We start from the raw sequence: 26269 nt of genomic DNA, 5'->3' as shown, positions 1-26269 counted from the left end.
CATCTTTTTCCTTGTACTGTATTTGATTAAGTTACCCAAAAGAAATTTCTGTGACATTCCAAAAGCTTGTGTCCACATAGTAGGGTGAGAAAATGGCCTTCATTTTGCCAAACAATGTAAAGTGTCAAACACAGTCTTCATGTTTTAAAACACTTTGTAGATTCCACAGGCAGACAAGTGATGTCCAGTTGAACGTTTCACATTTGTTTTTCAAAATTTAAAAACCAAGGTGGCTGATGAAGTGGTGACGTTGCACTTCTAGTAGGAAGTATTTTTCATCCAAAGACTTTCAAGGACATATTGCTTGTGCCAGGATTATATCCTTGTCTTTGCTCATTGTCTCTGCAGTACATGTCTGCTGCAGCGGCTGCTCCTATGCAAGGAACCTACATTCCCCAGTACACTGCAGTGCCTGCCTCTGCCATCACAGTGGATGTAAGGACAAAAGTTGTTTGGTGACTAAAATTAACAGCATGAATTAAATTGAGTCTCCCCAAAGCAGTTAACAATATAATGTTAGTTTTTGGCCTTTGTAAACTGTATTTTAGCTCAGTGTGGAGTAACAGTATCAATACTTCACTTTATCTCAGTTTTCAAGGTTGAATTTAGCCAGTTTACCCTTTGAATATAAAATTTCACAGCAGACTTTCTTTCTTCCACTGTGTTTGTGGTCAGGGTGTGGTGACAGATCCATCTCCACAGACAACTGCCCCCTCCTCACAGGATGCCAGCGGGCAGCAGCCTTTACCAGTGGAGAGTACAGGAGATCATGCTACAGCCTACTCCTACCAGCAGACTAAGTGAGTATCATAAAGAAAAAGTATGTTTTCTTTTTCTTATCTTTTTTTAACATTCTAGTGTAGGTCCACATATATTTAAACACTGACAACTATTTCTGTAGTTTAAGCTGTTTTGTTATGACTATTGTAGTAAGTACAGAGTCTTTAATTTGAGGGTATCCAAATCTAAATAGTTAGACTGTATCCAAATAATCCAACTATTACAAATAAATTCAGTTTTGCAGATCTTTCTGTAGTAATAAAAATTTACCTGTTCCTTACTATCTTAAAATGAAGTAAATACCTACCTGAGTTAAACAACAACTTATGAGATATTACACTGTGACGTTGTTTAACAAAAACCAAGCTTGAATGAATCATTAGAGTGTCAATAAAAAAAAATCTAAAGACAACGCATGAATCTTGAAACTGCAGGAGATGAAGAGCCAACTGATCCAAGCTATGATAAAGGTAGTTACACAGGGACATAATGAATAGATGGATGACCTTCTCCAAATCTTTTTAGGCTTGGATTTTCGTAGCAGCTAATCTGCTTATCTAATTTAAGACTTATCAATAAGTGATACGTGTTCAAAAGTACAAAAGTAGAGTCAGCTTAGTCTCACATGATAGAAATGGATGAGTTTGCTATACTTAAGTAAATGACCTGATCTGAAACTAGCTGCCTTTCTCCTTTGAAAGATAAAACTGCAGGCACACCGACTGAAGCAGGATGCAGTTAAGGCTAGCAAGCTATCTCAAATGATGAAAAGAAAAAAAAATAGAAGTTAAAATCTTTACTTGCTTTAAGTCTATTGCGGTGCAAGAAAACCAAAATAAAAAAAAACTGGGCCATTCTAAATATTTCTGGTAATAATTGCATATTTTAAACCATGTCAAATGGTTTAAGGTGCAAGAAATCACGGATGTTTGGTTATAATAATCATACTTTCCCTTCTTACTTTTCTTGTTTTTTGGTTTTTATCTTGTTTTTCTATGTCCTAGATGGCCTTCTGATGGTTTCCTTTACGCATTGTGGGTGCACAGTGAATTTACTTTGCCTGCTTTAGAAGCTCACACGCTGCACGGTTTCTGTGCAGTTTCTGAATGTGGTCATTCCTTTTTGTTTTCACTGACTTTTCTGTCTCCTTCAGATAACGAGATTGGCAGGACTCATTGCTGCATTGCCTTTAGAAGGACTGCACGATGAAGCGCTGGGGACACAGTGAGGATCGAAATTAGAGGACGACAAAAAAAAAAAAAAAAAAAAAGAAACTACAGAAGTGAAATGGACAACACAGAGAGGAGAATGCTTCCACTGTGCACAGGCCACAAATAAAAGACTAAATGAGGAAAAAAATCAATTATCCTTCATTCCTGGTTGGACCCAGAAAAAGACAAATAAAAAAAAATAGTTTGCTGAACTAGAGGTGGATGAAATCAATTGCAGTCCTCAACCATGATTTGATCATTTTTCACCTTGAGACTGGATTTTGCCTCCAAAGGAAACACAAAGGATGAGACTGAAATCAAAACTCAACCAACTGTACAGAAAAAAAAAGGACATTTGAATGTGCAGGTAGATTTTCAGACTTTTTTTATTAAAAAAGAGAAAAGAAGAAGGAAGCTAAGTCTAGGAGATATTGGGCTGTCTTCCTTTGATATCAAGCTACATTATTTTCATTCTTTTTATTTGAGTAGTTTTCTAGAATATCAGTGTTTTCGTAAATCTTTATGGCCTTAATTTTCTCAAACTTTGGGGAAAAAAAGTTCCAAAGTGTTGGGTTCTTTAGACAAAAAAAGAAGACTATATGGTTGAATGATTTAAGATGTTCTTGGGTTTTCTGAGGGCCTCAGAGATGAAATCTACAAAGCTATCTGTACAGGATTTCAACACATAGTATGTATTTGTAAGAAGATGATTTTGAATTATGTGGTGCAGTGCAGGTGGTGTCGGTTGATTAGATGAAAAAATCTTTAATGTGACTTGTGGGGAAGGATCAAGCCACTGCTTCCTGGAAAATGCAGTTTGATTTATTTGTGGGTTAAAAGCTGTGTGTCTCCACCACATTTTATACATCATTTTTGTTTTGTTTTTGGTTTTTGATTGCAGTTTTTCCAAAAGATTTTTACTTTGCGTGCTTTGCTTGTTTCACTGCATAAATAAAGAAGAAAAGGGAGAATTTCTGACTTTGTCAAAAATAAAATAAAAAAAAAAGCTAGGATTTTTTTTTTAAATGTGCAAAAAGCAATAGTTTTAGTAAAACTGTTGACAGTTTCTTGAATCTTAACTGTTGGACAAACGAAGCCTGCAGGTGGCATATTTTATACCAAAGATGAAGAAACTATGAAGTGAAGAGCTCTTCCTTGCGTTGCATTTTTCTTTTTTTTCACCTTTGAAACTAAAATGTTTTCCTACTTGTCATGCTGTTGAAATGTTAGATAAATCTATTGATGAATGAAAACGTGCAGTAGGTCTTTAACACAACTGTCTCACCTAGAAGAGACCATTTGTTTTTCATGCAATCAAATGTTACGATGCTTTGATGTGTAACATCTAAGAAGAGATCCACTCACGTGTGGAGTGTTGGTAAGTGCTTCTTAAACTTACTTCTATCCATATTTGCCTCAGCCTGACTTTTCAGATGTAATGCTTCCCAAAAATATCTCAAATTAGATTACTATAATTTTATGTTTATACTCAAAAGAAATAGTTTCATGCCACCGACCTGCCAAATGTCAGCCCATGAAAATACTGAGTGCAAAAGATCTCTGAAGGAGTAAAGGGTGTTTTTGTTTAACGAAATCATTTTTGCCTATTTATATTCCCAAAAAGACGAAAAAAATTTTATTTTATTTTATTTTAGATTTAATAATGTTGGAGCTGCTAAATAGTTTTCAGTATTGGGGACTGGGGCTGTCTTGTATTAGGTGTCTATGAAAGAGTTGCGCCTCAAGAATGACAGTAATGAACCATTTGAAGCTAGAGTGAAGACTTGGGTTGCAACTTCAGATGGGAACAAAAGCAAAAAAAAACTAAAGAAAAAAAAAAAAGTGAGCAATATGTGGACTTTGGCTCACACTGGCTCTAAGGCCACGGCCCAAGAATGAAAGGAAACAGATGGAAACGCTGAAACAGATGAAGAAAAAGTGGTTCAACCAAAATGAAGCAGATACAAACCTCTTGTGGAAAATAAATTATCGACGGAAGAGAAAAGAAATAGAGAGACAGAAGAATGCAGGAACAAAAGTAATATTTATGAGATCTTGTTTTGTACAGGTGTGTAAAAGAAGATGCAACAGAAATAACTTTGATGATGCTATTTTTTTATTTGCTCGATCACACGCCTCCCATGTCTTTCAAGTTGTGATTTTGAGAGTGTCTGTAGAACCAGTGGATATTGATGTAGTTTCAGATGTGTCCTTCTGTTTGTTTTCTTTGTTTTCTTTTTAAACAAACTTTCAATAAAAAAAGAAAAATATCAAACTCTTAATACTTGGCCTACGTCCTGCAGTTGCCATTTATTACCACTAGATGTCGCCATTGTCTTCTGTGTAAAGCAAAGGTTTAAAAGGCTGTTTATGTGTGTATGGATTCAGGTAGTAACCATTTAAAGTTGACCTGCAGCTGATAAAGACACAACAAAAGGGCATAAACAAGGATACTTGCACTTTGATCTTGCTTCTTCTACCTGATAAGATTTTTGTGAGAAGATTGATGAAGTGTCAAGCTTGAGCGTACCTCAGCGAACTCTATCAGAAAGCCACAAAACAATGCAGTTAGTAGAGTTGTTTATTATGTACTGATGAAGACATAATCATCAAAGCATTGCCAAAACAGTCATGGCAGTGCATCAAATGAAATCATGCAAAACCTTCTCCAGTGTCATGACATTCCTTGAATATTAGCAAGTAAAACTTGATATTTTCAAAATGTTAAATGTTTAACAAAAATATGTTGGTTAGCTCCATGAGCCAATCTCCTTCTTTTGTGGTTTAGTGGAATGTTTTTTTTGTTGTTGTTGTTGTTGTCCCCTCCTTTTCATTATCATCTCATGAAGAAATTTTATTTAAAAAAAAAAAACACTTTTATTAACATAGTTTGAATGGACTATAACATGTGTTTTACACACAACTGTGGCAGTATTATTTTCTTTCCAGTTCCCTGTTGGTTAATAATTTTTTTTACTGTATCAATAAGGCTCAGTTCTAAAACTGATCAAATGGAATCAGTAGGGGAAAGAAGAAATCTATTAACATAAACCAGTGTGTGGGGATGAAAGTAAGTCTTTCATCTAAGGCTACACATCTTCATATTACAACAATAACACTGTTTCTACTGGAGATTTCCCTTAAAACATTCTGGATAATGTGTCACTAGAATAAAAAGGATTAATCAGTTGTGCATAAGTAATCCAAACAAATTAAAATCTTCAGTAATGGAACAACATATAGTTATTATAAACATATACTTCTATAGAAATATACCTTTACCTGAAATAAACCATAAAAAAAAAAAAAAACTATTACTACAGGATCACTATAAAGAATGTAAAGATACATCACACCACGATGAATGTCGGGATGGGAGCATCATTAAAAGAATGAACTCCCATTACCTCTATTCACAGCTTGTCTTACCTGGTTTGTTAGTTTTTGTTTAGTTTGACTAAAAGTGGTCAAATCTTGTGGGAAAAAAACAAGACAGAACAAAAAAAGAAGACTGTTAAACATTTGTTTTTGATGATTAAAAATGGATTCATGTATTATTTTAGAGCCTGATCCTACAGTTTGAGAATAGAAATGCCATCCTGTGGTCAAATCTAAGTAGAACAGAATGTACCTAATGGTATTTTCATAACATGCACCAACTTAGTTGCAAAATCACAATCAAAGAATGGCACATTGCACATTCAGTGCATTTTCTATCGGGTATATTTTCATTCAAAAGACTAGTACTTTGTTAGGCACCTAAAGTATGTTTTCAGTGAACGAATCCACAGTTTAAAACACTACATTACACCAAATGTGGCCGTTCTGTTGTACATAAAGTAGCTGTATTCAGTGCACTTACACATATTCTAGAGGAGCAAACACAACCAACAAGTGAGTAAATAGTTCATGCTCTGGCTTAAAGTTTCATTTGAACACCCACGTTTTAAGCATATAGAATCTCATTTTGAGATGAAGAAAATCTTGAGATTATACAGTGTGCAACAAGAAAAAGTACATGGACATCTCAGGGTGTCCTTTCATTCATCATTCATCATGCTCATAAGGCCTTTGCTGAGTCAAAAGTCTAATAAATTCAATTATATTGTTACTTAAATCTTTGAAAGATTCCCTGAGGTGCAGCGTGAACTGTCCTTGTAAGCTGTTTTTACCAAAAAAGTTAAAATATACATGAAAAAAATGATTGATGCATGTTCAAAAATTCAATTTTCTCTTTTCTTTCACACTGTGCTAGACCAGAATAGTCACACAGAGGAAAACTGTGTCACTGCAAAAATAGTCACAACACCACTGTTGCGTCTCATTAACAGGCAACATGGAGGTTGGAAGGTCAGAGCTACACACACCACCATTAAGCCAAGTAAACCAGTTCCACTCTCGGCCCAAATACTGCTGTTATAAAGTAACTTCACTTTGAAATATCATTTTCAGATTCATTCCGTTTTATTTTGCTCTGATTTAAAACTACTTGGATAATGTTTAAAAACATTACGGCTTGCATTAAAGACATACTGTAATATCGGGTTGCTTCGTTTGGCGTCTGAGTCCTGCTCCCATCAGCTTAGCAAACTAAATCTGCTGGACAGATGAACTATGTTCTAATTACATTTCTTTGAAAGTTGAGCTGGATGATATGAAAGGTTTATAGTTACTCAGTACTGAAATAATTTGGTGTTTCCTGCCCATCTCACTTCTTGCTGCTCTTTACCAGCTTACATGTGAATGTTGTTCAAAGACTGAAAGACACTACCACAATACATGATAGAGCTTTTGAAATGGAAGGAAAATATGCTTGATTCACACCTTCACTTCCCAATAACTTTAAATTAGTGACATTGCATGCTACTGAAGGGTGATCAGTTACTTCATCTTGAAAAGTTGAGAGTTCAACTTCAGCTACAATCCTAAATTTCAGGCACACACACTATGAATCCTGATTCAGTGACTCGAACTGAAAAATAAAACATTTTGATGGATAACTTTCACTACACACACCTCGGCACATGCAACTGTAGCAAACTAGATCATTGCAGCTGCCCCACAAGGCTTTCAGGGATTCTCTTAGTGATTTACATTCTCAGTAGCAAGTACGAACCAGGAATATAAAAACTATGACAAAAGTTACAATGACTAACGCTGAAAATAAAAAGATCAGGCCAGCAAAGACAGGGTTTGTCATTGGAAAGATTTCTTTCACATCAGACGGGATCATATTGGACATGCTCAGCATGTAGCCCAAACTCCAGCCGATGCTTGTTGTCTTAACCTGAAGAGGATAGAAAAGAATTTATGCACATCAGTAAGTTACTTAGCGTGTCCAGAGAAGTGTCACAAATCAAACAGCTCTCTCATGAAGTTGCACAGTGATAGTTTGAAGGCAAAGTATGAGTCATGGCAATAAAAGGAGATCCTTGTAAATAAATCCAAGTGTGTCAGTTTTGGAACTTCCTCCATGAGGACCGACCAACTTAAACACTCCCTCACACCCTGAAGGCTTTAAGCAGTACAGAAAGTCCTTGTTCAAAACTGAAAGCACTGAAGCTGTTGAGAACTAGTCTTGTCTTGTGCTTGAAGGCCAACATTCATGTAATTTGGAAACTGCCGACTTATCTTTCTTTATGACTCATAACTGTTAACTGTGTGTCACAGACCAGGAATCCCCTCTGGTGAGAGAGTTCCCTTGTGGGAATCTACTGTACATTGCGTGCCTTTTATGACAGATGATGATTTGTATCTTCATCTATCTTTGGCCTCAGTGGGTGGCCTTATGTATGCTATGAAAGCTGGTAAATATCTGTCTGTCTCTGCAAAGAGTAGCTACAGTCATGACAGCTCAATAAAAAAAAGTTCCTTTTCCAGACACAGTTGGTTGTATTCTGCAACAGCTATAAGCTGAGCATTATCTGTCTGTTGTGCAGCAACTTTGTTGTCATCTGCAGGCAAAGGAGAAGCTGATCTCCATGGCAGAGCTGTTTTTTTTTCTCTTCCACTAACCTCTTTTTCAAAGTAAATGCTTTTCCAGGTGTCTTCATCAAACTTGTATCCATCCGCCAGGAGTGTGAGGACATAGTGAGCTGCGTAACAGAAAGTCTTCAGGTATTTTTCAGAGATCCAGTCCTTTTGTTTTTTCAGCTTAAATGAAGAGAAACAAAGTTCAGAATTTAACTTTAATACACCACAATAATCATGCAATTTCATTTAAAAAAACTCAAAAGGATAAAAAAAAAACATGATTGAAAAAAAACAAAGACACCTTCCTCAAGTAACATGTTTGAGGCCCAACTGAAATGAGACTGACCACTGAAGGACCCACTGGTGTGTGTCTAAAGAACAAATGTCCTTTAAAAAGGTATTGTTTCAGACTTTTCTTCCTTATAAACTGCAGTTAATAAATGTATGTTTAATGCATGTCTTAGGTTCAGTTAAATGTGCAATCCCAAATCAGCAACAGTATGGAAAATGAATTTAGAATCTACAGTATAAACAAAGCTAAGTTTTTATTTGTTTGTTTGTTTTATTTTGTTTTTCTTTTTGTTTTAGTGCTACTAATGAGATTTAAAAAAAAATTCAAACAGTTGATGTCAACAAGGGATTTTATCATGATTTGGTACTGAAAAAAACAGTATCTTTGAGGACTCTGTTCCTCAAAGAGACAAGGCAACATGTACTATGGTCAAAATAGTGATTATTCAAGATCTTGTCTTTTTTTTCTTCTGGACAAAAGATGAGAAGGACCCTCCAGACTGTTAACAGCAAGAAAGGACAGTCCAAAGACCAGGCTCTCTGATGATATATTGTTAAACCAGTGTCCTTTCACAAACTTATTTACATTACAGAATCATTTACCCTGCAGAAACCTGTATTAAGATTTTTGAGAAATATATGCTGACTTCAAGGCAACAAAATTCCAGGCATGTCCATCCCAACTTTTTCCTAATTTTTAATAGGACATTTAAACCTCATTCTGCACACATTAAAAGTCTACAGCTGCAGAGGAAAGAGGCACGAGTGATGACCTACACAAAACAGAATGTGTGGAAAATTCTGAAATAAAAAATTCAAACAATAAGACCATAGGGTTTGCAGGACATATGGAATGAAAGGACACCCAAAAGCTTTTATCATTTGGTATCTTCAGTGTAGTGAATGTTCAGTGTTATTTAGGAGTTATGAGAAGGAATGGCAGCATCACAAGTTTATAAAATATAGGCTTACATCAATATAGTCTGTGTGATGTGTTTTGCATAATAACAGGATTTTTGTCATGACTCTTTATTTCTTATTATTGTAACTTTGTATTAGTTTTGAGGACTTACCAACGTCCAGTGTGTGTGGCAGAAGTTCCCTACTGAGGCATTGAACTGATCAAGATCTGATGTGCCGTTGAGCAGCAGAGCTCTGGCAGTGTAGTAGAATCCAGCATATGCCTGAAACACACATTTAGTTTATTTTCATCTTCACCTGTTTGTGTGGACCTGTTACATCTGCAAAGTGTGTTACCATGAATTCTCCAGTGACTGGTGGCTGCTCGACCCCGTCGAAGGAGCACTGGGATGAGGAGCAGGTTTTGAAATCAAATATGGACTTCACTAATCTTCCACAGTTTTCTGAGTTTGCGCCTCCAACCATGAAGAACTTTTGATCTGGATTGTAGTTTTTTGGTTTCTTTGTGCACTCTGTGTCGTAAACGGTCGAAGCTTTCACAGAAGTATTGAAACCCTCTGGAAAGCAGGGGTTTATTATGTAAGACTTGCTAGATGATTCCTGGAACATTTAAGGAAAAACATGTCAGAAAACAAAAAAAATTAACTGTATCATTACTGTCCTGTAAATGTTAAAGTTAACATTTTATTTCAAGAACCGGCAGCAACTTTACACACACTGCAGTCTAACAGCAAAGCTTATTTCTCCCTCTGGTATTACCATTAGTCTCAAGACCGTAGCTGTGAGTTACCAGAAATAATGCATTTCATGCAGGCTAGTGTGATGACATTCATGGTTCAATCAATATTCTTAATGACATAATGCATTCTTGACTGGTCTCTTTTTGCCTGTTAAGGACAGCAGCATTCACTAATCAATTCTTAACGGCCATTAATGGATTTTGCTTTGAATGCACCGTGATTCTTTTCATGAGGATGTTCAGGAAGCTCTATGGTTATGAACTTAGTTGTTTCAGTTTGTCAATTTGTTCTTTTGTTTAGTATTTTTCCATTCTCCAGGAGTCCGTTTGGCTTGCCAGTTATCTCATCTGCTCTGGTCCCAATTGGTTCTTTTATTTATTTTTTTTTCCAGTCTTCTTCTGTATGATTTTTGCATTCAAGACATAAATGAGACATAATTGTCCAAGATAAGTCTTTATCTCTGCACACAGATGGAAAACAAATCAAAACAAAGAAAATTGTTTACCTGGATCACTTTGTCCAGAACCCTCTTCTCAGCTTCATTCTTGCCATAGCAGAGGAAACTGTGTGTGTAGACATTGTAGGGGTACCCATATAATTTGACATGCATGTAGTCAGACCCGTTACGTTGTTCCTGGATAGCAAAGGCAATCTGTGTTGAGGCTCCGCCAAGATCCATGGAACCCACTGTTTTTGCCCCCTGTGGGCGCACATAAGCGTTCCAAAGGTTTTTCTGCAAATATGACAGGGAAGAGTCATTTAAAATAAAACATGTATAGTTTTGCTGATTCTATGTATTAACCTGGACAAGTGTGTGTTCATAAATCAAGTCTCTTACTTCCAGGAAATTTCCCATCAAGTAGTTGACTGTGATCCACCCATACAGCCCTTCTTCTTGACCAGTGATGATGGAAGCATTCTGGAAGTTGAAGGGCAGTGAACTCAGGTATTTTCTGAGACTTTCCATGACTTCATTGGACCTTTGTTCATCTTTCTCGCTTCACAAAGCAGAGAAAATGATTAGGGTTAGACAGAATACTGGAAACTGACAAATAAGAGATTAAAAAAAAACTGATACCATTTATGTCTGTATATGAGGCTAAAACAAGCAATATGGCTGAAATATTGCTCACAAATTCAATTGTTGCTTTTCAATCCATATCCGATCCAAGCTGACTTGAAGTAACAATCTTCTAGCTTTATATTCATCTGAGACATGACACTGGTTTTTATGCAGATACAGATGTACTTTAAATAAAATTAAACTAGGTATTCCTCTGTTCCCCTTAATTAGCACAAGTAGTTCGAAAGCTAAATGTGTAATGTTACAACCCTTAAGCTCAACAATCCCCATGTACCAGCTACTACCCAACATTTGGACTTTTCAGCATTGCTGTTCTATCAAATGAGCTCATGAGTTTTGCCCCAGCCAGCTGTCTAAACTTGTTTTTATAACTTGGACTTCCTGGTGACTCAGTAGGATTTAGTAAAAATCCAAGGCTGGATTACCAACCAGGAAAAGTGCACAGTTGCCCATGTCCCCTGACCCTCAGAGGCCCAACTCCTTTATGGTGTTTCTGTTTGCTTCAGTTACACAGTCAATACAGCACAAGCAGGATATCAACTGCCACTGTTTCTTTATGCATCTTAATATATCTAAGATTTTTGATAGGCCTTAATAAGATCAATTTACAATTAATGGCTTTGCACAACTAATTAATTGTATTAAAAATATCAATTAAATATGTATTCTATTATTCACTTTCTATTTTTTGTGAGGTGAAACTATTGAAAATGAAACACAAAACTTTGGTTTGCTGTCACTACAAATTACGAAACTCCAACTCGAAACTCAAAATTGTTAGAGTTAAGTTTTCTTTCTTACTGAAGCAGTCGCATGCCAGCCGTCGCTCCCAGAAAGAGCGTTGTTGAGTGTTGCTTTTCAGCGGGAATGGCGCTGGTGATGAGATCCATGCAGATTTTGAATCCTTTCCATGTCTCTGCATCTTTCTGTGGGTCAACTTTCATCTCTGAGATGGCAACACCTGTAGGAGCAAAGCTTGGCTAAAATGACATTCTTACCTAAATACGTGTTTTTAATATTCTCATCTTGATCAGTTAAATAGAGGTTTATGGTGCACTGCTGATTTTAAAAATGTTTTAGCATATGTTTTCATTTTTCATTAGCATTCCAGTAGCTCCACTAGCTTTTCATGAAATTGTTTATTTGTTTGTTTTCTATTTTATGAAGAACGTGACTTACCAGAAACTTTACAGTTCATTTTTTCAGTCACCACTCCTGTGTCATTCTCCTTCTCCCCGGGCCATTCATACAGGTACACATTGGAACGAGACGAACCTGAATCTATCACTATGCCATACTGAAACAAAAAAATAATTCACATCACAAAACCCATTTTTGTTACATCTATCTGGTTGTGTATCTGACAAAAGCTAAGGTTAAATATTCGGCGAGAAGCCAGAACTTTGTTCTTGAGGCCACAAGAACATGAAAAAAAATATTTTTCGTCCAGTTGCACGAGGAACTTTCCGTTTAACCTCAATTACCACGTAAACCACGCCCACCTCAAATCTCCGACCAATCACACAATACTTCTCGGAGCCCCACGAGAAGAAAGTCTTGCTCAGCTGATGTGTAGACAAGTTACAAGAATTCCCAAACCAGGGGCCTCATTTGTCAAACTGTGCGTAGCAAAGCAAACTACAGGTGGCGTAGGTAGGGTAAAAGAGAAATGCGGCACACAAAGAATTTCAGGTTTATAAAAGCCTGCGAAACCCACGTCCTACGCCTGTTTCCGTTTATAAATCAGAATCATCTCTAAAGGCGGAATTATACCAAGTGCGAGGGCGGCACGTTGCGGCTGCGCTGCTATTCGCGGCCATTTTAGTCAATGGTTTGTTTTTCTCGAAAGCCGTTTTAGCCAGAAACGTGCGTCCAAATGCGCCTTCTGAGCGCGTTCACGACGCAATGACTGCACCGAGTGAGGAGGTGTATAGTGAAAAGAGAAGCGAGCCAAGCACCTCGTGTGTGTTTCGTTAGTGTTGCATCACTTCTAGACGCTCCAGTCTGCATCCCCGCTGCTGGAATGACCAAAGCTTACATTTTACACTGACCAGTACATGCTGGCAGCAGACTGTCCACCTTTTTAGCTGGAGGTATTTATAACATGGAAGTTTTGTTTCACAATGACAGAACATATTTTAGTGGTTGAGGTTCTTATTAATATCATCTCCCTTTTTCTTGAAAATCCTGATTTTTTTTCCCCAAGTGTGCAAACAGCTTTAATATATAACACGTGGTGTGAAAGGTAATATTGGATTGTGCACAAATGTCTCACATTTCACATAATTTCCTTGATTTTAGTCTGTACTGTCGGCGTTGCCATTTCCAGTTTTTCCAGATTATGTGCGTATGCCTGGATCAGAGTTGTGTGGAGGTAGGAACATTTTCCCGTCAAGTTTGTTTTTCATTAATCCCAAAAGTTGACTATATTTGGCATACTACATCAGCTTGTTAAATTAGGCCCCAGGGCAGCGAGTTAAAAAAATGAAGTCATTTTGTTCTTGTAGCCTCAAGAACATGAAAAAGGTTCTTGCTTCTGGCAGAGTATTTAACTCTGTAAGGCTTAAAACGCTTTAGGAATATTTGCACTACTCCAAAAAATCTAAACCAAATCTACAACTAAAACTTGCATACGAGCTGGATTTATGTGTGTTTATGTCCACCTCCAAGTTGTACTCCTTGTACTTCCAGATGTCCTGGATGACAGCAACAGCAACAAGGGCAGCAATACTGGACAACAGGAGAAGCAGCACTCCTGCTATGCGACATTTGTAGCCCACTCTCTTCTTGGAAGTCATTTTCTGTTGGCAAGACAATAAATTAATAAAAAGAAAATTAGTAGCTTGACTTTCATCAAATGCCTCTTAGCTCTTAAAGTGATGACTTTTGGATAGGTCTGAAAAGTGACTATGAACAGTAATTATTACCATTATTTACACTATTTTTAAACATTTTTTGCTTTTCATCCCAGATAGCAAAAAATGTTTGTGCCCAAATTTAGCCTTGGGTTGTGGCGTTGAATAAATGCGAACGTAACTGCGAAAACATGACCACCACATGTAGCCCACAAATAAATAATCTACGTCCAGGCCTGCAACTCACATCTGGATCACATGTGGCCCACAGGACACAAGCCATAACGCAAGCCCGGCTGGAAATTGACATCTGGTCCACTTCTGGCTCACACAACACTTACCAAGGCCATGACTGAGTCAAGTTTCTTAATGTTTTTTGTGAATTTGGATGTGTTGTTGGGTTTAGTCTAATTTTATGTTTCACATCTCGTTGTAGATTAAACTCCTTTAAGGGTGCGAGTGGAGAATTTAAATGTCTTTTAAGACACTGTGGGAATGTTTTTTTTTTTTTGTGTTCACCAAAAATCCTTAGTAATCTCTTAATTGAATTGCAACATGAATTTAAAATACAATTTCATGCCATCATAACCTCAGTAGGGAACAATTCACAAACTCAACACAACACTGAATGGCTGACCCAGTTTGAACCTTATGGAAGGACTGTAGGCTGCTAGATTCAGAGTAAGATTACAACATCCAAAACATATTATCCATCTTGTTCCAGTACAGCACAAAGCCTTGCTGAGCAGGATAACCTGCCACACATGTTCTGTGTTTCTCTGTGGTATTTAAAGCCAAAATGCTGACAACAGAAGAGAATTGACTTCTGATGTGTATGATATGTTTGAAATTCGTCTGATTAAAGCTGTTTATACGTGACATACGTGACAGAAGGCAGTGTTTTCTCCCAGATCCATGAAGCAGATGATGTCAAATGTTTATGTGTGGTTTAGCTGTGTGTGGAATCACCCTACAGGACCAGAGGAGCAGATAATATGTCTTTTTAAGTTGAAATCATTTGTGTTAGGATTATGTTAGGGATGCTATTCTGTGGTGACATGACATGACATTGATAATATCTGATACATTTGCACTCTGTCCTTGAATCTGTACATTGTTTTGTGTTTCTTTCTTTCTTTCTTTCTTTCTTTCTTTCTTTCTTTCTTTCTTTCTCTCTTTCTTTCTCTCTTTCTTTCTTTCTTTCTTTCTTTATTATTTTTGCACAGTCACTCAAGAGTACCTGTACCATGAGGACATTGTGGAAGATATGATTCCTTTGTCAGAGCTGCCCTCACATTCAGTACTTCAAACTTGGCCAAATGACGTAATTCTCCTTATCCATGCGTATAAATGATGTTTTGTGCAGCAATACAGGGGCTGTCTCATGTGCAAACAGCTTGGCTCTTTGCATGATGGACTGGCCTCCTGTCCAGGCATAAAACTTATAAAATGCACCTTCCAGCTGAAGCCAGACCTCTTTATTTTTGTAAAATTTTCACAAGTTTATAGCAGTGTGACATCTTATGTGTTATCAGCAATACATATCTCGCGTTAAATACAAACTAAATCTGTTGTGGAAAACAAAACTAAACTGGAAATGTGGTCAGCAACTTTCCTGATAAATTTTTCATATATTTGCAAGAAATCATTTTGGGGAATTGTTGCAAAAACAAGAGACTCCCTCTCAGAAGTACTAGAGTGATATTTTGGTTTGAACATCTTTGAACATCAAAATCGTTTCAGTGCTAAAGTTATTTAATCTTGCTCAGACAGAGCAGCCAGATGCAGAAAGGCTTATTGACTATACATCTTATTATCCCATCAGCTTAAAAATAGTGAACATATACAATCACATGTAGACATGGTCGAGATAACTTTTTGAAGTTCAAATTGAGCATAAGAATGAGGAAGGAAGGGGATTTAAGTCACTTTGGATATGACATGGTTGCTGGTGCCAGGCAGGCTAGTATTTCATAAACTGCTGATGTGCTGGGATTTTCAAACACAGCCATTAATAAAGTTTACAGACAAAGTTCGAAAAATATCCAATAAACCACAGCCATTACAGCCAAAGCACAATTAGAAACACATTGCCAGGTGTGATGAGTCTTGATTTCAGCTGCGACATTCAGAGGGTAGGGTCAAAATTTGAGGTTAAAAACCTGAAAGCATGGATCTATCATCCCTTCTGTCAGTGATTAAGGCTGCAGATGGTGGTGTAATGGTGTGATAGATATTTTCTTGCCCCCCCTTTAGGCCCAACTCAGCATTATTAAAATGCCATTGCCTACCTAAGTATTGTTGCTAATCATGTCAATCTCCTTATAACAGTGTACCCATCTTCTGATGGCTACTTTCTGTAAGATAATGCACCATGTCACAAAACTCAGATAATCTCAGAAAGGTTTATTATGTTTGTGCAGAATGAACTGATCTCCAAAATGCAAAAAGAAAAAAAAAAAATGCAAGATTTTCAAAAAAGAAAAGAGAACCTGAGGTCAGTCGATTGCTCGGTTGACTTTTGCCAAGATCTCAGACCTTTTAAATCATGTTTTAACAATCAACTAAGAAAGCTGAGAGGCTAGGAGCCACTTAGATCTCTGCAGTAAGCAGCTGCCTTGCACTCTGAAAATTAATGCAATTTTAAAGCAGGAGAGAGCTGGGAGAATATAGCAAAGGGTGTTCGGATAGTTGCTTTATCATTTTAGAAGAGATGCAATTATGAAATATCAATTTTCTTTACAGTTAAATTGGAAGACAAACTGAGGTCTGGAAGACAGAAAAAAGTTTTAGAGATGTTTGCTTGTATACTCTGGAGCACTGATGCACTATTCTGCTGTGCAGCATCATGAGCACCAATATGACCTTTATAGCAGATTCCTCAATGCAAAATCCAGCTGTTAAGCACAGGAATAGCTTGATCATGCTGTGGGCTCATGTCAGTGACTTGAGGAGTGTTGAACATGTAAAGAAAACAAGATTAACACAAAAAACTCAACTTTTACATGAGGATAACTCTCCTAAACATGCCCATCAAAAGTGGAGTTAAATCAAAAGGCACAAAGGTCGAAGGTTTTGTCATGGCCCTCACAACCCCCTAACCTGCAGATGTGGGGACTGACTTCAAAGGGACAGTGCATGCAGGACAGCTCAAGAAGCTTGTTAAGAGGAAGAATGAGGGGGAAAAAAGAGAGGAAAAGCTAGCTGCACGAAGGAACAAAATATTTACTTGCTGTTGTACACACACAAAAAAAGTGTTAGAAATTACCTATAAATTGCACCCAAAATTTATCCCTTTATCTTTTATATAATTTCAAAATAGTAAAAGATTGAAATCTCTGTTGAAATATAAAATTGTTGCTTTGACAACTACAAGAACAGTATTTTTGACAATTAAGTCATGAAACTGAGTGCAAAACAGCATAATGATTTCATGTTATTTTTCTGTGACTGCATGACAATAATTACAGCCATGTGCAGGTAGCTGCTGCCTTAGACTTGTTAAAGTAATCTTATCAGACTGTCAAACCTCTCACTTTAGTTTTCTGACGTTTAAGTTTGTTGTTTTTTTCTTTTACCATAAAAATCATACCACACTATTATCAGCAGACTAACACAACACTGCTGTAACAATGTTTGTTATGCTTTTAAAGGACGGTATTTAAAGTTACCACAGGAATGTCTGTAAAAACATGAGTCAGGGCTATTTTTCAAGGTGTCATGACAACACTGGGACATGAAAAAGAAAAAAAAATAGTAATACTTATCCTTTCTAAGAGATTCTGACTTTGATCTGTGTAAAAACTGAAAATTTCAGGTTTTAAAATTATGCTGGATTTTCTTCATTCAAGACTTTGTTCCATTTGAATTAAAAAACATGGTTTTTGATGGATTCTATTTGGTGTCTGTTGCAAGATAAATGATTTTTTTCAGTAACTATTAAAACTGATTTAAGAAAAAAACCCACACATTTTTCTCCTAAGGAAACAAACAGACAAGGAGGTGTCTTAGTGGGCTGCTGTGTGCTGTAAAATCTTTGAAATAGACACTTTTTGCAGTGCTCTCAACCAATTTAATTTACTTAAAATGTTTCTTTTTAAAAGTGCTGGGTCCAGTAAAACGTTAATTAGTTAAATTTCTTGCAATTCTAATGTATCACATGATATCAAATGTGATATGTCAAGTTAGTGCTGTGCAGTAGAATTGTGCAAAGTCGTACACTGCCTGGCCAAAAAAGAAAGATGCCATCTGGATTTAACCAAGCAAATAGGTACAAGCCTCTTATTGGATAATTCCTGCAGGGTGATCATCTTTTAGTCGCAACAAGTTATTTAACTCCAACCAATGCAATGAGTAGCTTCTCTTTCTTAAACAACCATGTGGAAAGACACATCTGGTGGTTGTGGAAAAGATGTTAGTCTGTGAAGGGTCAAATCATGCATGCATGCATGACATGCATCAAACAGAGAGACATCCAAGAAGATTACAGAAAACTGTTTGATAGTGAAAGTACGAGCATTTTCACACACACAGTGTAAAGGGAACTCAAGGGATTGGGACTGAACAGCTGTGTAGCCTCAAGAAAACCACTAATTAGTGAGGCTAGCCAGAGAAAAAGGCTTCAATGTGCTAGGAAGCATAAAGACTGAACTCTGGAGGAATAGAAGAAGGTCATTTAGTCTAATGAATCCAGATTTATCCTGTTCCAGATTGATGGAAGCATCAGGGTAAGAAGAGAAGCAAATCAATTGAGGCAGCCATCATGCCTAGTGCCTAATCTAAGGCCTGTGGGGGCAGTCTATGATCTAGGGTTGCTGCAGTCGGTCAGGTCTAGGTTCAGCAACATTATGTGTCCAAAGAATGAGGCCAGCTGATTACTGAATGACCAGGTTATTCCATCAATGGATTTTTTTTCTTCCCTGATGGCAAGACTATATTCCAAGATAACAATGCTAGGATTCACTGGTCTCAAATAGTGAGAGAGTGGTTCAGGGAGCATGAGACATCATTTTCACACATAGACTGGCCACCACAGAGTCCAGACTTTAACCCGTTAAGAATCTTCGAGATTTGCAGTAAAAAGCTTTGCCTAGTGGTCAAACTGTCTCACCATCAATACAAGGTCTTTGAGAAAAATTAATGGATGGAAAAAAATTGTTAAATTGCAGAAGCCTTTTGTAATGATGCCACAGCAAATGCTGTCATAATCAAGCTAAAGGCGGACCCCAGGTTATTAGTGTGTTTATTATTTTTTTTTTATTATTATTATTATTTTTTTTTATTTATTTTCTTTTTTTTGCTTGTTTGTTTGTTTTGTTTTGTTTTTTTTTTTTGTTTTGTTTTTTTTTTTGCTGGTGACTTATTTTTGGCCTGGCAGTGAGTGTATCTTGTGCAAAAATTCAGTTAATCTGGAATAGTGCAAGAACCTTTAACATGGCTTAAAGCTGCGATCCCTAACCCTGGTCCTCAAGGCCCACTATCTTGCAGGTATTAGATGTTTTCCAACTGCAACACACCGGGTTGAAGTTTCTTGTCATTGCACATTAGACCACAGCCACCAAGCACCCAGGACCCAGACTTTCCTCCCTGCTGCTATCTGGCAGATGGTACAGGAGTCTGATTGCACGTATCAAAAGATTCAAATACTTCACCATCAGGCTGTGTCAGACTCTGGACCCTGCACATGTATATCAACAAATATATTCATCTTCATGCTTATATGCTTTCTAAATACTCTGAAAGTATTTAGCTTTTTTTCATATTTTGCATTTATTGTTTATTTTGGTTTTTGTCATTGTGAATATTGACTTGATTGGTTCTTTTTGCAATAAAATCCGATTGCATTGACTGTAGCCTGCACATGAGAAATAAAACAATTATTAATTTGAACCTAAATCAAAATATTGTGTCAACCTGAAAAGGTCCAACTCATAACTAAAGCAGCAAACACCAATACTTCTCATTCACCTTGCTGGCACCTGTCCTACAACTGCAACATCCTCTACCACTACACAACTAAATCACCAAAAAATGCTTAAATCCAATAAGCAATTAAGTTAAGAGTATCTGATGTCAGAAATGTGCATAGAAATAATAATAAGTCCATAAAACTAACAAGGTCTGCAAAGTTTCTGCTAATCCATAATCATCTTTACTCTTTGTTAAGTTTACTAACTGTTTGAAATTATGCAGTTCATTTGGAAAAAGAAGAATCGAACATGATCTTTTCATGTATTCACAATGGAAGGATTTGTTAATTGGGGCTGAATTCTTAAAGACATGTATGAATTACTAAAAACACTAATATCAATCACAAAATAAAAACTATTAACAAAATATATGGTCCAACAAAATCTAACTGGTTCTGGATCAACCAGAAGAAACAAGTTTTAAAATATAGTTTGCTTATAAGCAGTCGAGTGAAAACACTTGTATCTCTGTGAAGAAAGAAATGTCAAATTGGGGCTCAAATAACTCGTGCATTTTTGTGCATGCCGCTTCTGCTTGTAGAAACTGGTTCTTGTCAAGGTAGAAGGTGGAGTATGACAGACTTTGGAGTTTGGTAGATCAGACAGTAGACAGAGTACTGAAATGTAGGGGGGGGGGGGACAGTATTTATCAAACTTTTTTAAGCATATTCATTTTTAGGTTGGTAAAAAGCTTGCTTAAGCAAAGAAATGCATGTGGTGAAGTTAATTTGCATCTTACCTTGAAGAGCTGGTTTGTAGATCACTGTTGGGAGTGTTGAAAGTTGGAATAAAATAGCTCTGAAAGAAGGATGAAGAAAACAGAACAAGAAACAAGGGAGCAGCAAAGGGAGGGAGCCAGAGGCTCAGGGAGGATGTTGATCGCAAGAGTGACTGGCCAACAGCAACACCAACAGTGTATGCTAAGTGGGAATGAGGGTGAGAGGAGACATGGGAGGAGCTGTGTGTACACACTACAGTTTTCACCACTCCCCCAAACACCAATGCAACAGCACAGCCAGAGAATAATGCAAGGCTGTCCCTCATCCACTGTCTGTGTCTGCTGATTAAGTACAATACAAGTATTTGTGAGTATGAATGAAACAAGGAGAAGAAGCTGAAGTGGAGCAGTGGGGGAGTTAATTGATGCAATCAATAAGATAAAGTGCAGTGTGTGTTTGAGTATCTGCTGCATGGGTTATCACGAAGTCAGCTCTCAATAGACCTGAATTAAATTACAAATGAAGGGAAAAAAGCAAAGACTCTGACACTGTACCAGCAATGAAGGACATGTTAATACTTGCAATATCCCCCTTTCATGTTTCAAGTTCATACAGTGGATCCCATGAGTCATTATTATAGCAGACAAAAAGCTGGCAAGCTGCAACAAAAATATTGCACTATACTAAACTCTACTATGTTTGTTAAGCTTTTGAGGCAAATAGAAAAGTGCTGAAAGCATGCTTTTAATTGCCTGAAGCATTTTTGTGTGTGTACTTTTCTTGAAACATGAGAAGAGCTTGCATTTGCCTGTCTGCTTGTGATATCACTTAAAGGGGATGTGGGCTCTAAAATGTGTTTTTTGAGCTGTAAACAACACAGAATTACTTAACTGTGATTTAAAACCACCCATATTGTTGATGAAATTAAGCTCCAGATAGACGGGTTCTTGTCTTGCAGGCATAGAAAACCACGCCCGCCAACACATGTGAATGGATGTGAACTTATATAATGTAGATTTTCTAGTTTCAGACTTCTATTCTATAAGTTTCTAATTAAATATTCCTGCAATGGGATGGATTTTGGATTTTGAGGGGTGCTAAAGTAACATCGGACTTTATTCTTTACCTGCTGATCCTCATTTGGTGACAGACAGCAGCTCAAATCGTAGCAGTGGAAACTTACAGCAGTACTTCCTGCAGCTGACACAACCTGCCGTGAGTCTCCACAGCTTTCCAGAGCTGCTGGAGCTACTGACAGGTCAGCGTAACAGTGCTGAAACGGCTGAAACATATACGGTTCAAGACCACCTAGTTCATGTGTAGCTGAGGAGATTCTGGAGAAGAAAAGTGTTCCACCTCAAAGACCGCTCTGTGGCGTAGGTGCTTTATAAATCTTGCTTTTCATTTTGCTAGTGGCCGCTGAGCTGCTGTCTGTCATTCAATCATTTTTGCCTGTGTACTCCCGACCAGCTCTCTGCTCCCTGATCACCCCACATCTCGTTCCCTAACCGTTGCAGTTTCTGGCGTTTTTCGAAATTTGGCAGTGGGTGGAGTTACACAAAAAGTAGGGGGTGCAGTTAAACTTAAATGAATGAGTAAAAAAAAGCTGCACACATTCATTCATTAATTTTCCCATGTATTATTTCATTATAGTAGTCACTTTGCTATGCTTTTTGCTTTTGACTAGCAACAATTTGTTTCTTATAGTTCTGCAATATTGTGTAAAATACTGTAAGAACCAACCTTTTTATGTCTTTTGTTTGTGTCTTTTTGTGTCTTGACACAGACAGAAAACTTCAAAACATTAAAATTTGGTGCAAAGACAAGAATATGTCTTGGAAAGGTACCCCAACTTGTTTTGCTCCACAAATGGAAGCTAAGAGTCCTTAAAGTCTTAGTTTACCAGTTTAGTGCATGTTACCGCCTTCACTTTGTCTGCATTTCCTGCCTCTCTCATTATGGGTGCCAGTGCTGAAAGCATTAAGTCACACATATGATTATCACTTTGTTTTAGTTTACCAGTTTAGTGCATGTTATCACCTTCACTCTGTCTGCATTTCCTGTCTCTCTTATTATAGGTACCAGTGCTGAAAGCATTAAGGCACCCATATTACTATTGCTTTGTCATGACTTTCATCATCTAATTCCACCCGCAGCTTCAACTCTATCCCCACTAAAGTTATATCAAAACGTGTGTCTCAGTCTGCAATAGTTTGCTATGCTTTCTGCTGTACAAAAGTCTTATGGTGTTTACATAATTCGCAAAAAACTGCGACTTTTTGTCCCATAGGAATCAATGGGGTTTGGCCGAAATGAGCCAAAATCTTAGCTTACTTTGGAAACTTACCACTCAGGCCTACTTTTACCTAGAGACATCATTCAAAGTTTAAACGTGTCACAAAAGATACAATTTTAACTGACTGAAAGACTATCTTTATATCTTTTACGGGTTTGACACAGTTACAGTTTCTGTATTAGGAAAATTACGGAAACTGGCCAAAATACCTTTGAAGTCTAAATCTGGCCCAAAAGAGAACATTTTTAAAATTTCTCAAACAAGTGTGTCACTTGCCCACAATTTTCCCTGTAAATACACAAATTAACCTTGAGTATGAAAGAGCTGGGACATACAGAATTTGAGCTACGTTGCTCCACGTGTCAGAAAATCTGCTTTTTATCCCATTAACCCCCATTCAAACCAAACCTGGATTTTCAGAACAAATTGCGAAAATATCGATATTCTAAGGTCTGCATAAACTTCAATTAAAAAAATGGCTCAACAGCGCCACCTAGACACAAAAAAAATCCCGAAATGAATGGGGTCTCGAAAGTCTACTTCGACATATGAAGATGAAATTCAGCACACACATGTAACACCCCAAGTCGAGCAAAAAAGTTAATCAAACACCTGTTGCCATGGCAACAGAGTGCCCGCCATCTTGGAGTTTATGTCCATTTTTTTCCCCATTTTTTTCATTTTATACGCATCGTATTTGAACAAACTAGTTTGAGGGGATTCGTGCGAGTGACTCCAAAGTTGGTGGGAAGCTTCCTGAGAAGTTGGGGACCAAACGCTATTCAAATCTTTCTAATAGGACAAAGCATGTTACCGTGGCAACCGACGGAAAAAAGCTTTCTCGCCATGAAACATGGTTTGCTCATATCTGCATAGAAATACATGGGCTCTGAACCAAAGTTGACATTATACATACTTGTTGGGTCCTTAACACATTACAACACCTGCTGCCATGGCAACATAGCCTGTTAGCTAGCATATTAGCATGCTAGAAAAAATGCTAACTAGGTATATCAAAATTTCAGATTCTCAGCTAGACATTTTACCATGTTACATAGCATGTTAGCACGTTAGCTAACATGCTAGCAAAAGGTGTATGAGACGGGTGGCGGGGGCCAGGAGGCTCGGACCCGATGGATGCCGCTTGCGGCTTTAATTGTTCTTATTCTCAGATGTAAGTCGCTTTGGAGAAAAGCGTCTGCCAAATGGCTGTAGAATAGAATAGAATAGAATAGAATAGAATAGAATAGAATAGAATAGAATGGTGCAACAGCACAACAGTTCTTTGGTGGTGCCACAGCACTTCTTGTTTGGTCATCTATGTTGTTGGCCATTAGATGCATTCTATTTCTGATGGTATGCTGTGAAGCATTACTGCTTTGCATTCAAATACAGGAAAATATTACATTTCTGCATTTCCATCTCAACACTCCCTTCGGATAGAAGTTGCATCTTGTTGACTTGTGCCAAAGTGTGTGCAGCTGCCAGGCAGAACCTTTTGAGCGGCATCAGTGTTTCTTTGAGAAGGCTGCAGTCCCTCTTGTAAATTAGCCAGGCATTTCAGATGGTCAGGTCAAGAATGTATCCAAACAGGGGAAGGTTACCATCACCTTGATTTGACCTCTGACTTATACATGTGCACCAGCATGTCAGAGAGATCAATCCCTCCCATATGCATATTGTAGACAGGGATGACTGATGGGCATGGGATGGCAATCATTGTGCTAGCTTCTTTGCTCCACAGTTTGGCAGAAGAAAGAGGTACAGTCCCACAGGCATTACTAAGAGGGTTCACACATTTGCTGTCAAACAATTTTATCACGATCAGCTCTTCAGCACACCTGTAGCCAAAGGCTCCACAGCCTTCTTTCATCAGCTCTTTGTCAGTCTTTAAGGTTGCTCCACCCATGTGGTTTTTTGGACTGTGCCAGTGCACCTGAGGCCAAGGTTCTCATGCAGGTTCGCCAACTCGATGCTGGTGAAATAGTTGTCACAGAATACAACTAAAAGTTGTGGCTGTTACAGGGCCAGGCTGGGACAAAAAGTCAGACCGGGAGACATTCACTTACCCCTACTCATTAACTGCACACATATGTTCACACCTATGAGTGCACAACCACAAATCCCTGCATCCACATATGTGTAAGAAATTGCCCATTATTCTATTTCAACTCAAATTTATATTTAACAGCCATGAAAACGAAACTAAAAGCCACCAGTTCAGTGCTTTTCACTCCCCCACTCATCAAAATGTTCAGCACAACAGGATTCCTGTACTGATGAGCTAAACAACATAACTGTTTTATTTTTCTGTTAATTTTTTTCTATGCAGATTGCTTTTATAAATTTAATAGAAAATGAAAAAGTTGACTCACCTTAAAATGATAAGACACTGTCCAACCTTATCAATGGTTCCACCAAATATTTGTGTTCTGTTCATGTTTAATTGTTTAGGTTTAGGTTCCTGTAAATCTTACACATTCATCACTCATTCTTGACTCATTAATGGTCCTGCTGTTGCTCTGTACCTCCTGCCGGTTCCTCTTTACTACTAGTGGAGTGTCCTCCCTCTGAAGCACCTGTATTATATCCAGATTTGCAGCACACACACACACACACACACACACACACACACACACACACACACACACACACACACACACACACACACACACACATACAAACACATATTTCATATGGATTTGTGAACATAAACCTCAGTGATCAAACAGCAATGATAAAAAAGTTGCAATCATATAATTTACTGTAAAACCAGATAAACACAATGATAAACAAATTAAATCAAAAGTTCCCTCATCAGCATTTAACCTGGACTAATGAAATGTTTATTTGTAGTTCTGTGTTTGGGCTGATGTGAGGTTTAATAACAAAACAACAAACCAGTGCAACATTTACAATAGAATGAAGTTTAGACAGGAGGTAGTAGCCTTCCAGCTGATTATTACAACTACATAAAAGGGCTCATGGAGAATATCAACCAGTGATCATCATGTTATTTTCAGATAAAAGTTTGCGGGTAACTTGCGTGACGTCGTGGGTGACTGGACACTACTGCTGGTGGAGGATTTGGAGGCATTTCCCATCTCCTCTTCAAGCGACTTTTTTTTTATACATAAGTTGTCTTTCTGCTCCCCCTTTCCTTTTTATTCCTATTTTATTCCTTTTAGTCCATTAGTAGGCTACCAGCACCACGTTCCTCTGTCTCTCTGATGTTCCATCTCCACTCTCGTGTTGATTAGTTAATTAGCTCTCATGTTGAAAATAAAACTTGACTACTGATATTTTTAATCGATCGACAATTAGTGAAGGTGAAAACTGACAAACACCAATCTTTTTATTGGTGGGAGGGTGCCAGTTTCTGCAGACCAATCAGACGCACCAATGTAGTATGCCGTGATTCTTTTTTACT

General features: G+C 37.6%; 2 protein-coding genes across 7 annotated transcripts in view; one reads left to right on the top strand and one right to left on the bottom strand.

Annotated features, from left to right (window-relative positions):
* LOC121641929 (RNA-binding motif, single-stranded-interacting protein 3-like) overlaps window positions 1–3877 on the top strand; it is a 175867-nt gene extending 171990 nt beyond the window's left edge. For 5 of the 6 annotated variants that reach the window (XM_041988322.1, XM_041988323.1, XM_041988321.1 and 2 more), the window contains 3 exons: window positions 349–435; window positions 676–800; window positions 1934–3877. In XM_041988322.1, coding sequence (XP_041844256.1) covers window positions 349–435; window positions 676–800; window positions 1934–1937 — 216 coding nt within the window. In that variant the 3' untranslated portion in view covers window positions 1938–3877. Of the gene's footprint in view, window positions 1–348; window positions 436–675; window positions 805–1933 lie in introns of those variants that run through there. The other variant, XM_041988320.1, reaches the window with a different exon arrangement.
* Window positions 3878–4554: 677 nt separating this feature from the next.
* Window positions 4555–20725, bottom strand: entpd3 (ectonucleoside triphosphate diphosphohydrolase 3). Its single transcript, XM_041989024.1, has 10 exons — window positions 20564–20725; window positions 13664–13801; window positions 12180–12297; window positions 11802–11961; window positions 10755–10914; window positions 10422–10649; window positions 9513–9776; window positions 9329–9439; window positions 8007–8144; window positions 4555–7278 (listed from the first exon to the last, which is right to left on the bottom strand). Exons 2-10 carry the CDS (start codon window positions 13796–13798, stop codon window positions 7090–7092), a joined length of 1503 nt encoding a protein of 500 aa, XP_041844958.1. The 5' UTR covers window positions 13799–13801; window positions 20564–20725; the 3' UTR covers window positions 4555–7089.
* Window positions 20726–26269: the final 5544 nt, after the last annotated feature.

The sequence above is a fragment of the Melanotaenia boesemani genome, chromosome 6, assembly GCF_017639745.1.
Source record: "Melanotaenia boesemani isolate fMelBoe1 chromosome 6, fMelBoe1.pri, whole genome shotgun sequence".
Classification (NCBI taxonomy): Eukaryota; Metazoa; Chordata; class Actinopteri; order Atheriniformes; family Melanotaeniidae; genus Melanotaenia; species Melanotaenia boesemani.
This window is presented reverse-complemented; position numbering and strand designations above follow the sequence as displayed.

Coding starts and splice junctions, on each gene's coding strand:
- entpd3 (XM_041989024.1), bottom strand. CDS start 13,798: ATGACTTCCAAGAAGAGAGTGGGCTACAAATGTCGCATAGCAGGAGTG. Junction 9,777..10,421: donor TTCTGGACAAAGTGATCCAG/GTAAACAATTTT, acceptor TAAATGTTCCAG/GAATCATCTAGCAAGTCTTA. Junction 7,279..8,006: donor GCATTTACTTTGAAAAAGAG/GTTAGTGGAAGA, acceptor TATCCTCTTCAG/GTTAAGACAACAAGCATCGG.